Raw genomic sequence first — 12,864 nt, forward strand, 5'->3', positions numbered from 1 at the left:
GTCAAAAACGTCTCCCGTGATTGGTCCGTACTTGATTATTCGAGCATTTGATTGGTTTAGGACCATGGCAACAAACCGCCATGTTTTATTTTTACAAGACGACGAGAAACGAAGCTATCGTTACTTTACAGACATGTTTGCATCGCCAATCCTTGATTTAATATGAAGTATAGGCGTCTTTCAGCATTAATTACCATTGGCAAAATGTCCGACTTTTTCGGCGACTACTAAAGGTTGTTTAGAGCAGTTTGTAGAGCAGCGGGCCATCGTAGGTAAGGCTTCAATAAGAAGGCATTTCATTGGATAGCTCACCGACCGTGAGGGCAGTATAAGCACACGCCAGTAAACCTACTTTTAAAGCAGGAAAAGGACTACAGCTTTTAACATGTTAACATTTTATTAGTCTCCCTAAGAGCCCTATGCATGACAAGTTGCCATGATATTTGTTTTGGTTATGACACTATAGTGCTATACTCTGTCTGTATGAAGTGCCAGCCCGTAGTCACTCTCTCCTACTTTCTGTGGCTTTTATTAGACGAAGTACTCCTTTTTGCATCTCATCAGCTGAGAGATAGCCAACTACTGAGCTATAATAACTTCAGAAATCCAGTCATGTTGTAGAGGAGTGACGTTGTGCAATGTTGTGTCCGTTGAAACTTTGTATCGGCTATGGAGTTAAAAGCATAGTATTATGCAAAGAAATATATATATATATTTAATAAACTTTAATTTGGCTCAGCTGATGCAGTCTGATACAACAATAAACTCTACCTTCATCAAGGTTCAAACATGAACAACCAACTGTGCTCGTACTTTTTTTCAAGGTCGCCCTAGATCTTTGGAGATCATGGAGAAAGTGGAGGTGTTTGAGGTTGTTAAAGTGACTGAGGAGGTGGAGAGCTACTACAGCCAAATGGAGGCGACCACCCAAAAAAAGAGGAAGAGCAAAGCTCAAGAAGACAGTGTTGAGAAACCTAAGAAGCCTAGGTAATGTACAGTACATGGCCAAAAAAAACATTCACACCGAGCTGTAAAAATAGCATGACACTGTCTTGAACAGAGTTTGAGCCTCTAAAATGTCTCCCCCATTGACATAGAATCTATCTGTTTGTCTGTCTGGCTGTCTCTCTTAGGTCTGCCTACCTGCTCTACTACTTTGATGTTCATCAGGTTATGCAACAGGAAATTCCTAATCTACCACAGTCGGAGATCAACAAGAGAATCAGTGAAAGCTGGAAAAGGCTCAGCGTTGCTGAGAAAGGCTACTATCTGGAGAAAGCCAAGTCTGAGAAGGAGGGCATAGACACAGTAAGCTGCATTCCCCCAAAAAATGTTTACATAAAATACAGTCCGACTGAGCATCCATGGAGCATTTTATTTCACCAATAAAACCTTCACATAACATCAGAATAAACTGTCCTGTTGTGAAAGTAATTTGAAGGTGTGGAAAATGTTTGTTTAGGTATCTTTCCATGGTCAGAATATCTGTACTGCTTCTTTGCGGTTACATGATGTTCACTTGTTTTTAGGAGAATCTGAATCATGGTTGATGCCAAGTAAAGCTCAGCTGATACGTAACTGACTTTAAACAATTTAAGGGTCATCGATCACCTAAATGAGCATAAAAGTGCAAAACAACTTGCAGAAAAGTCCATGACAAACAGAACATACTATGAGAAATGAGTCAGAAGTTTCATGACTATTACTGTTATACAGAAATACATTGTAATGCCTGCAGGGATAGTAATGCATATTCTGTAGCGTCAGTACAACCTGCAGCAGTAATTTAATGATAGTGCCAACCAGACAACCCTGGGCAATCTTTTTAAAAGGTTTTTCCATGACCGATTGCTTGATTTGGTATAGGCTGTTGAGTATATCGGACTCCTTCTTTATGATTACACACTGCAATGCACTCATGTAGTTAATTGGATTGATTTCATTTGTAATTAATAGATTTGGCTAATGTAACTACAGAGAAAGGATGAATGAAGTGACCCATTAGCATCAAGTACCACAGCAGAGACGGAGCAGCTTTTTCCTGCTTTGTCTTGACATTAGCCTTATTCACTCGTGTTTGGTACAATGTCAGAGTTATACTATGGATGGCCATGAACAATATTTGTGATTGTGCTTTTCCCTCAGTCGTCTGAGTCGTCTCTCACACCCTCCAAAGACCTGCCAGGCTTCCGTAAAATCCTCCCCAGAGCCAGTTACTTTCTTTTGTCTAAAGGGTGCTCTTCAAATCAGAAGCTGGAAGGCTCTCAGCCAGAGATGAGTGTGGAGTCTCTGGACTCTCCAGTGGAGGGAGGCCTTCCTTCCGTCTCTCTCACCCAAGAGTCCCGGTTCACACCTCTTGGGTTGGCCGGTGAGTTGGAGCTCACTGAGCTGCCCATTGTTGTCGATGACATGGCAGAGGAAACAACTGCGGCGTCTAAGCTCACGGGCCTCCGAGGAATCCCTCTCTCCTCCTCCTCCTCCTCCTCCTCCTCCTCCTCCTCCTCTTCCTCTGTGTTATGCATAGCCCCGGCCTCCACAGACACCCATGTCTCACGGGGCTCTGTTGGCCTTAAAGCAAATGGGGTGACGCTGAAAGGAAAGGAGACTAGAGTTACTGGTAGGGGTCATGGGGCGATGGTGCAGAAGATACCGGGGGAAACTACACAGGTGGTTGCCATCATACCCACCCAGGTGAGAATCAAATGTCCTTCTATCAGTAAGCACCACAAGCTTAATTTAGCAAATATTATTGGTTATTATTGTACTTTTATTGTTATTATATTATTATTGCTTGACCATTTTAAGCACCACCATTTATGTAGCTAATGCAGTGAAATGATTTGTCTATCACTTCAGAACCTGCTAGAGCCCAAGTCTTTGCCAAGTGTCAGCTCTGTGGGCCCAGTGATGATGGTCTCTGTAGGAGCCAGTATAGAACAAAGTTCCACTCCTTCCTATAAAATGGTAAGTACCCACATTATTCATCCACCTAATTAATGTCAATACTGAAAATGGAAAGCACAGAGTGTACACTTAGGAATATCATTATTTAGATGATTGGGGGCCGAGACATGATCTTCCTGTTTTCTTTTTTTTTTGTGCAGTCTGTGAAGACATACACCCGGAGAGGTCGTGGGAGGTGTCTAAATCCTGGATGTTCATTTGTGTATGTTACCCGCCACAAGCCACCGACGTGCCCTGAATGTGGGAGCCACTTGGGTGGAAAATGGATACCTGCTGTAAGTGTCGAGCAGTATCTGCATACAACCGTTTGGGATGTTCAATCTTATATGAACAACCAGGAGTACGATTAATTTTCCAGTTATTACCTATGGTTCAAGTCAGTTCATTTTGAATTTTGGCTGCATAAATTAGGCAAAGAAGACACAAGAAAAAGAAGCTGTGTCCAAGAAATTGCCACAGAAAGCTGAAACCAAGGCAAATGCAAGCTGCCAATCCACACCTCACCCTGCTCAGGAGGGGAGTGCTGATGTCTGTAAAACAAACGCCAGCGGGAGCAAAAAAAAGGGGAAAGTTAAACAGTGTTCGAGAAAGCAGCGTGCTGTTCCAGCAGGAAAGCCACTAGAGGGCACCAGCACCAAGGAGAAGGAACAAACAAAGTGAGCACCCATGATGTTTTAATGCCAGTTATTTAAGTATGTTCTAGTTGATACATGGAACCCTTAGGACCATGTGGACTGTAACAGTTTAAAACTGTGCTGTACACCATTTGCAGATTGGTGCTTAAGTGCAGAACGTTACTTAACTTTGACTTGCTATTTGTTTGATCAATAGTTACTTATTGTTGTTGTTTATTTGAAATGCTGAACTGTATAAAAGTGGGATTGTTATCCTTTTGTTAACCCAAAAATATGAATGGACTAGAAGTATAATGACACAGCTGTTTTTATTGCAAGTTTTGATAATAGTGTGCATCTCACTTGATATACTTTCCCTCTGACATTAAATAGACAGATTCAAGAAAGTCTTCAAGGTACGACATTTCAAGTTCAAATCAGAAGCAATGCCACTGTTCACAAGAGGCCTGTGAGACCCATCCTTCCTGCCTACTATAGCACAGGTAAGATAAAACATCCAGCTACACAGGCTGTTGTCAGTGTTCAATTAAGATGTTAACATACGGTATGTTTGTGTTTCTAGGCCGGGCTTTGTACCAGATCAGAACTGTTCACCCTGACAAAGGAAAGTCTCAGAGTGCAAACAACAACACATCATCCACTGGTACTGTGCATTATTTAAATTGTATTTGTAATATACTTAATAAATGTAATCTTTCAGTTTGTAGTTTGGATACAGTTTTATTGTATGTTGAGTCAATGCTTATTATTGGCATAGCTACCTTTAATTACACAGAGAGGAAGGGATATGTATAAAAGTGACTGCACTTTCTGAGGTCACTGCTCTCAACTGATGTGGTCTTTGTTTAACCACAGTTCCTCGAGAGAGTTTCACAGGACTCAAACCTAGCACTTTAAAGCAGCTCGGCCAGACGGGCCCGACATCCGCAGTCAAGCAGGTTAACACACACACACACACTTAGAAACAGACACAAATACAAACAGCAAAGATGCAGATTACATCCTCACTCCTCTGCACATCTTTCCGTAGGATTCTTCTGGTCCAGCAGATGGAAGCCAGCCTGTGTCTTCATTGGTTGATAGAAGAGTGAATATCCTGTCTCTCGTGCCTTTCAAACAACACACTGTTTCCAGCTTTGTCAGTATATTACTATTCTCGGTGCAATTTAGCCTTTTTTTAAATTAATACAACTTAATGTTCCTCTATACTCTTTCTAGATATCCAGTTTTTTTGATTTGTGGATCATTCTTGCACTTTGTTTTAGGATTTGGGATTGTCTACAGCACGAGGAAGGGGTCGGTGTAAGAATGCGTCCTGTGACTATATGTATAAGAACAGACACAAACCTGCAGTTTGCCCTAAATGTGGCTGTGAGCTGACCCAGAAGAATGCCAAGGGAGCTAAGGTAAAGGCTTAATTCCTCGAAGTGTCGGTTGTGTTTCCGGTTGTCTCTCGTTCCCTTGGATCCCTAAATCTCAATTTTCTGTTATTTGTACTTAATGACTCACCTTCATTTATGTGATTATTGAAGCTAAAATCTCAACTCAAAACTGAACTTCTTTTTTCCTTTCTCAGTCTGGGACTCTGCTCGATCCATATCAGGCCCTGAGTCCTGCTCAGAAGGACATCCAGCGCCAAAATACCCTGCAGTTACTGCACCGTTCCCTTCAGATTCCCGAGAGCGAGACTGAGCTTCAGGAAACGTTGACCCTCATCCAGGAGCTCAATAGTCTCCAGATCGTCTTGGTTCAACCAAGTGGCCAGGAGCACGAGGACGGCGTAGAGGCTGAGACGCTGGTAGAGTCTGGGTGGCCTCAGTTCTATGAATCAGCAGCTACTCACTGTGGTCTGTGTAACTACCCTCTCTTCAAAGGAGGTCAGAGGTAAGAACATGGGTTTCTGTATCCTAACTAATCTGCTTCTTGTTTTAGTGCGACAATACAGACATTGCGTGTTGATATCCTGTTTCCTAATGTATCTTCTTACGTGTGTGTGCTTGTACATCCTAGTACCATTGCAGGACAAGAGGACTGCTGGTTGCTTACTGAGACACTGATCCAGACAGCAACTCTTCAGCTCAAGGTGTGTCTCAATGTTCAGTGTCTGGCTCTGCACAGCTTCACAGACCTGCATCCAGGTAAACGGCACCACTGACAAAAGCATTGTTCAGATCAAATTATGCATGTACTTCTAGGAATCATGGGTATCACTTCTGTTTCATAATGTTTATTTTAAATACACTGATTGCTTCATGGTGGAAGCTTTTGCATTTAATCAGGGTGATTGTATGAGAGACGCAATTTACAATCAGTACTTTGCTAATCGGCCAAAAGGAGGAACCACAACTATTAATTATGCTTGCGTACCATATGCTAATATTCCAGTAAATGCTACTGTTCCCCTTTTTCCTTTCAGTTTTAATTTGTTATACATTTTTAACTCCTTTGCCCAGACTCATTTAATAGAACATGTTTTCAAAATGTTTTGTTTTTGAGAGTGTTGATGTGATGAATAAAAGACACATTATTGTAATATTAGGATCAAGATGCCAAGTTCATCCTAATATTTAGCTGCTTAATCTGGCTAGTAAACATTTTAGACCCAGATTTACGACACATTATCAAAATGAATGCAAAAATTGCTTTTATTATCGTAATTTTTTGATCTCTAGTGTTTTAACAGAAATGTTACATGGCTTTGTATAACAAACCATAAGTCAATAGTGGCTGCAGCTTTTTATACTGTTTTGTTTTATTTGAGGCAGCAATGATTTGTTAAAGTATTCATGGTAACAGTAATGCTTGTTCCCAGTTTATCAAGTGTATATAAACCATTCTTTTTGTGACAGGCTTGTTCAACATAGGGAACAGACTGCTTGTTAGTATTGACCTATTCCTGAAGATCAGGTCCAGTATCAAACTGGGCCAACCCCCCTATCAGGTAGCCAGGACCATACTAGACCACACACCCAATCACCCTGGTAAACACTGGATTTAACTACATACATGAATTCTGCAACTGTGTTCAATTTCTCCTTGCATTTTTAACTTTTGCAATCTTGTATCTTCTGCCTTTTACAGTAAGTTTTCTATGATTTTCATTATGTCTTCTTGTTTTGCATCAGTGCATGCTATGAGTCCAGAGGAGTTATCTCGAATTCAAGAGCTTCTTCTGAATGGCTACTGGGCATTTGAGTGTCTGACAGTGCGCGATTACAACGACATGATCTGCGGCATTTGTGGTGTTGCTCCCAAACTGGAGATTGCACAGCGATACACAAGCAACGTCCTGGAGCTAAAGAATGTGGAGGTGAGAGATTAAGGCAAGGTTTGTGTGCCTACATGCTGCATATTGTAGTGTCCTCTCCGCATGCTTACACACATTTGATAATGTCCACAGTTTACCTGGCCTAAGGGTTCAGTCTCAGATGAGGTGAACGTGGATGACTTCTGGCTGACCATGGAGAGTGAGGCTATCGAGCAAGCGACTTTCCCCACTGACATCCCTATCACGTGGGTGGATGCTTCTATCATCGCTCCCTTCATTCCCCCATTGATGAGGAGTCCCACTGTCATCAACACAGAGAAGGACAAGATCCTGTCACACACGCAGCAGCCCTCAGGTACCTGATTCTTTTAAACAGCTGCAGAATTTTATCGTTTTACATGCGTTAAGCCTGTGATTGTGAAGTCTTCAGTAGTTACTGTAAATCATTTTTTTGTCTGAAATAAGGGAAAGAAGTGTTAAGTTTAGTAGTTTTGAAGTGCTATAGATCTCTGGGTGCCCACAGACAGCTATTGTAAGTGCTGTATCACAATCAGGTCTAGAGCAAAATAAGGTTCCTGATAGTTTCCTGTTAGGGACCCTTCAATCAGAGCTACCCATCCCTCTTTAGGCCAATCTCAGCGTTGCAATTTTTGCAACCATTTCAAAAAATAGCTCAACTTTCTCAGGGTGAAACCTTGGCACCAGAGCTAATTCATTGTGTATATAAAGAATTCTCGTTGTTCCTGATGCCTATTATCTAAAGCAGGGGTCTTCAACGTTTTCCAGGCAAAGGACCCCCAAACTGATGGCGAGATGGAGCGGGGACCCCCTAATTATATATATTGTATAAAATTGTGTTATATCAAACTGGTCCTATAGTCACTATAAGACCTCAATTTATCTGTTTACTACAGTGTGTTGAATTCATGTATTTGAATGTATTTAAAGACATTTCAATTAGTGGAAAAAATTGCAGGGGGGGGAATATAAAAAAAAGTCTAATCAACCAAAACTTTTGCGACCCCCATGCAGTACCTCCGCGGACCCCCTAGGGGTCGCGGACCCCCTGTTGAAGACCCCTGATCTAAAGTGAGCTTAGCTTTCTCCAAGTCAGGCTTTCTCCTTTCATGCTCCCGCTCTCTCTCTTTTTCCTGTCAGTCACGTTCTTTCTGTTGACACTCACAATCTCTCTGCCTATGGTCTGGCGCTCTTATGAAGTAAGAGCTAACCAAAAGACTCAATCACTTTCCCCAGTTCCTGTCTATCAAGCTTAACCACCCATGCACGGGTTACTTCTGTTTTAAGATACTTCTTTGGCTCAAATCCTCCCATGCTCAACTATCAGCGCTTGAATCACCAAAGGTGGGATACAGCAACGTTTAGACAGGGGGTGTGAACTAGTGTTACCCAAATGGCAACAATAAAATTGATTTGCTGAAAAGCACAAGCAACCATCCAACACTTTCAATACCACACATTCATATCCCGGACGATAGCCCCCGATTGTTACAAGGCTAAGCTAACCTGTGCTCATAGAACAAAGGAAAAAAAACACTACTGAAGGTTGACCTAGCTTATAACATTACTTATGTTGTCTACTCTCCCTGTGTGTTGCATTTAATGTAAGAATGAGACCTGAGCTTGCCAGGATGCGTGTTTCTCTTTCCTACCTCTAGAGGGGTTGTGCTGTGTTGACTGACTCACCCAGCCACTATTTCCGTTGGCGGTAGAAAGATTGGTGTCCATGCCATTGGGAGCGACCTCCTCTTTGACCGCGCAAGCCTGCTCTCCATGTTGTTGTTCAGGTTTTTAAAGATGTATTTACAAAAAGTCGTGTGGTGGGGGAAACAAAACAGTCTTTCAAAGAGTGTCTTTCTTTCAGTTTGTGGTTTGCAGCTCTTGTGTGTCTTGCCACTTGAAGCCTTCAGCTTCTTTTTTTCTTCCTGAATGAATCTTCCACACACCTGCAATGCCTGCATTAATCAGATCAACAGGCACCGCACCCCTTCATGTGACATGTCAGTACTGACCCTATCAAAAGACTAACCATACCCACTGTCATAAAAGACCTAGACTGATGTCATAACATCAAGATGATGCAAATGTCATGCAAGGGTTCCAGTTTCAGTTTAGTCTCAAGTTAGAGTTAGGTGTTAAGTTATTCCCCCTTGCAGAACAGATTTATGTACTAATTTCTATGAGTAATCATTTTTATACAAAACTAGTATTAAATTGATTTTGGTCACAGTGGATTAAGGAGACCACATTGTGTTTACATCATCTGTTTTAGGAGATCCATCCGTTTTGGTGCGTCTCATTCATGATGGTCAGCTGAGACTCGACAAGATTGAAGATCACAGTGAGGTTGAGCTGAGAACTATACTGGACCACTGTGGGGCGAGCATCACCCCAGGCTCCACTAAGGTGTGTGTGTGTGTTTGTGTGTGTGAGAAACAAATGTGCTTATTATGCTCACATGTTTTTGCTGTTGTATAGTAATGAATGGAAGTTAACAGGCATTACTATAGTTTGGACAATTAAACTAATCATGTGATAAATTCTTGGCCTAAAAAAACAGGAAATCCTTCTTCCCTCCCCCAAACTCTGGGGCTAGTAAAACTTTAGTTTTTTTGCTCAAGGGTATGTCAGCAAGTTGATTTGCTTGCTGTAATCTGTTTGGGAGTTTGCTTGAATAAAAGCATCCTTTCTGTCTCTCTCTGTGTTAGAATGAGCTGCTGACCTCCCTGATCTCCTTGTACACACTTGTTCATGGTGGCCTCTCCACGGCTCCACAGCCCCCCCCACACCTCACCGCTGGCAAGCTGTCCACGGTCTGTCCCCACAAGGTAAAAAACGGCAGCTCTGTCATTCTCTTAAAGAGATCAGTCTAAGATGAAAAACGGATAAATGTTACATAAGCACAGTGGAAATTGAAACTCTGATGTCCCCTGTGTATTTCTAAGACTTTTGTGTTAATCATCCATTTCTCTCCTATACCGTACCTGTGTCCAGGTGGTGTGCGGCTCAAAGTACTTGGTGAGAGGAGAGACGGCTCGAGACCATGTAGACCTGCTACTTTCCTCCCGCTACTGGCCCCCAGTCTACGTTAGCGACTGTGCCCGTAAAGTGGCGCTCTGTGCAGACATGCAGTACCCAGAACAGGCAACCCAGATGTGGGGAAGGAACCAAGGCTGCTTCTCTGACCCTTTCGAAAAGCCAGAGGTAAGTGATCAAATGATCTATTAAGGGAACTCACATGTGCTGGTTGAAATTTAAAATAAATACATGTTTTTACTCTAGAAATGACGGCCATATTCACATATATGAGTGAAGAGTGACTTCACAGTGGAACATTTGGAATGTTCTGTTCTTCTTAAAAAAATGGTAGAAACATCAGAGCTCAGTAGACCTGTCAATTCAGCTGTAAAAGCAGGTTTTAATATCTGAATTTTAATGCTTGGCTTTAGCTTTTTGTATGCAGAATACAAATTTACAGATTAATCAGATATCAAGAAAACTAGATGTCTCATACATACTGTATACATATGTGTTTCTTTTATAAAGGTTCAAAGTGTGTTGCTGTCTAAGACGACCTCTCCCCTTTGTTGTTTAGTTTGTGTCATGTGCTGAGCTACAAGACCAGCCGTACAGCCCTGACCTATCGCTGGTAGCAGAGAACCAGCAGGTCCACCCCATCACCAAATCACCTTGTCGCTGGCTGGTTCATCCTCCCGAAGTAGCCCAGGATCCCCCTGCTCTTCCTTCAGAGCACCACTCAATGGCCCTCTGCAGTGATCTGGAGCCCTACGTCAGCCTAATGGCTGAGCTAGATAAAGAGCGGGAAGGGGAGGAGGACAAGCGGGAAGAACAGGAAGAGCAGACGGACACAGCTGAGAACAACTCCGCAGAGAACTCAGAGGACTGTTACTCAGTAAGCCGTGCACGCCGTCAACCTGTGGTTTTCAACAACACAGCTTATTATTACCTTTACAACCGTCTGTTAGATTTCTTCACGAGCAGAGACATTGTTTGCCAGCAGATCAACCAAGTGGTGAATGCCTGCCAACCTGGGGAAGTAGTTATCAGGGATGCTTTGTACCGACTGGGAGTGGCGCAGATCAACACAGAGAAAGAGGAAGATGAAGGAAGTGGGCTGGAGGGACAGACACAAGAGGGAGGGACAGAGACCTATGAGGTTGTGCTTCCTGAATAGAAATTTTCACAATGGACATTTAACATGAAGGCAGAGGGATGGACTGGATGTAGAGATGGCTGCATGCATATAAACAGAAACGCACATGATCAGAGGGACAGTCATGAGGAGAGACGCAAGTGCTACCAGAAGGATCTGATAATTTGGAGTCCTCAATTCATTGTTACAGACAAGAGTACTTTACTCTTAGACCACCCTGTACATCAGATCATTTAGTCAGCTGCACATTGTTTTACTTACGTGAGGAAATAAGCTGAATAATGCTAAAGGGGGTTACATCTTTGCTGAGAATTGAGCTTATTGTAGGTAGTGAGAAAAGTAATCAGTAGTGATAAAGCTATAGTGCATAACCTTTTGACGTCAGTTACATTCACAGCATTGCCAAATGAGTTGCTACAAAGCTAATTAAGATTATTAATCAGCTCCACAAAACTCTCAATGTATTTCTCAGTAGGTTCAGAAGATTGTTACTTTCCCACGCAGAAACCGGAGTGAAGATAATTATCTCCTCTGGAAACTCCATCATGTTTTTTTTAAAGATTATTTTTTTGGAGGCTTTTTTTAGGCCTTTATTTCCACAGGACAGATGAAGACATGAAAGGGGAGAGAGAGAAAGGGAATGACATGCAGCAAAGGGCCGCAGGTCACAGTCAAACCCCCGGCCGCTGCGTCCAGGAGTAAACCTCTATACATGTGCGCCTGCTCTACAAACTGAGCTTATCCGGCCACGAAGCCATCAGTTTTTTTTAATCCTCCGTTTCTTCCATGGCTATTAGCAACTGCGTGGAAGAGGCGGATGCACGATCACGGAAGGCTTGTATCATGTGGACGCGCCAACAGTTTTTTCGTCAATACTTAGTATTAAGAGCATTAATTCCTCATGGGAGGCAACAGAAACTACACACTATAGCTTTGAATATACTAAATAACTGTAAATATACTAAAAATGAAATGACTGGGTACAAGGTCATAACATTAACCATCTCTCATTACAGTAAAAGAGAGTGTGAGAGTTAGTAAAAGTCAAAAGTTAGTGGTTTTTACCAATAGGAATCCAAGACTTGCGTGAAGTGTGTGAAGGTGTTATTTCCTGTTACTGAAAGAATGTAAACAGGATTTTAATAACTCAGCTAATTTAAGCCTAAGTGTATATATTAACCATTAATAGTATGTTGTATTTATTTCCCTTTTGTGTCCAGAGACAAAGATTTCATTTATCTTTTCACCTCTCCCCTGCCACTTTTTGCCTTCTGGACTGTTTGCTTTTGAAAAGTCATGATAAATGTATATTTGTTGACACATCCAATCTGTTGTCTTCATGCTGTCGGCCCTTGAGAATGAACTGAAGATATTTAGTATATCTGTCTGCATGTGGTGCTTCAGAGACATTACTTTTAGTCAACAATGCTTTGCTTAACTTCAATTAAAATTATGATGGACTGATAAGACTTTCATGATGCGCGGAGGATGTCCCAGTGATTGAATATGGGTTCATTTTTTAAGACTTCAAGTGTTCAATAGGGACACATGTTGGTCAGAAGCAGCATATTGTGGAGATATAGACATTACAACAATTAAGTCCTGTAAATGAAATTTTAATGATTTTGTCATAAAGTAAATATAAAATAATGAATACAAATAATTGTCCAATATAGTGTTACTAATGCACTTGCGCTATCAAATGGAGTATTTGAAATATGGAGGAGCAATATTTCTGAGGTTTAAAAAGTGATGAAGCTATCCGCCAGACTAAATATCATTATCATACAAGTCGTGGTACGACA

General features: G+C 41.8%; 1 protein-coding gene across 4 annotated transcripts; it reads left to right on the plus strand.

The window, feature by feature from the left end:
• Positions 1 to 2: 2 nt before the first annotated feature.
• Positions 3 to 12,667, plus strand: hmgxb3 (HMG box domain containing 3). Of its 4 annotated transcripts, none has more exons than XM_034882815.1 (21): positions 3 to 272; positions 835 to 987; positions 1,134 to 1,308; positions 2,146 to 2,691; positions 2,857 to 2,964; positions 3,105 to 3,239; positions 3,376 to 3,620; positions 3,972 to 4,081; positions 4,162 to 4,242; positions 4,455 to 4,537; positions 4,630 to 4,737; positions 4,865 to 5,005; positions 5,176 to 5,483; positions 5,610 to 5,737; positions 6,449 to 6,580; positions 6,725 to 6,909; positions 7,000 to 7,222; positions 9,158 to 9,291; positions 9,594 to 9,713; positions 9,880 to 10,089; positions 10,481 to 12,667. In XM_034882815.1, exons 2-21 carry the CDS (start codon positions 848 to 850, stop codon positions 11,078 to 11,080), a joined length of 3,912 nt encoding a protein of 1,303 aa, XP_034738706.1. In that variant the 5' UTR covers positions 3 to 272; positions 835 to 847; the 3' UTR covers positions 11,081 to 12,667. The 4 variants fall into 4 exon arrangements, with proteins under 4 accessions (XP_034738706.1, XP_034738705.1, XP_034738703.1 ...); XM_034882814.1 differs by having other exon boundaries at positions 4 to 272; positions 825 to 987; XM_034882812.1 differs by having other exon boundaries at positions 5 to 135; positions 825 to 987.
• Positions 12,668 to 12,864: the final 197 nt, after the last annotated feature.

The sequence above is a fragment of the Etheostoma cragini genome, chromosome 10 (genome assembly GCF_013103735.1).
Source record: "Etheostoma cragini isolate CJK2018 chromosome 10, CSU_Ecrag_1.0, whole genome shotgun sequence".
Taxonomy (NCBI): Eukaryota; Metazoa; Chordata; class Actinopteri; order Perciformes; family Percidae; genus Etheostoma; species Etheostoma cragini.

Coding starts and splice junctions, on each gene's coding strand:
- hmgxb3 (XM_034882812.1), top strand. CDS start 81: ATGTTTTATTTTTACAAGACGACGAGAAACGAAGCTATCGTTACTTTA. Junction 2,692..2,856: donor TTGCCATCATACCCACCCAG/GTGAGAATCAAA, acceptor CTATCACTTCAG/AACCTGCTAGAGCCCAAGTC. Junction 5,738..6,448: donor CTTCACAGACCTGCATCCAG/GTAAACGGCACC, acceptor TTTTTGTGACAG/GCTTGTTCAACATAGGGAAC.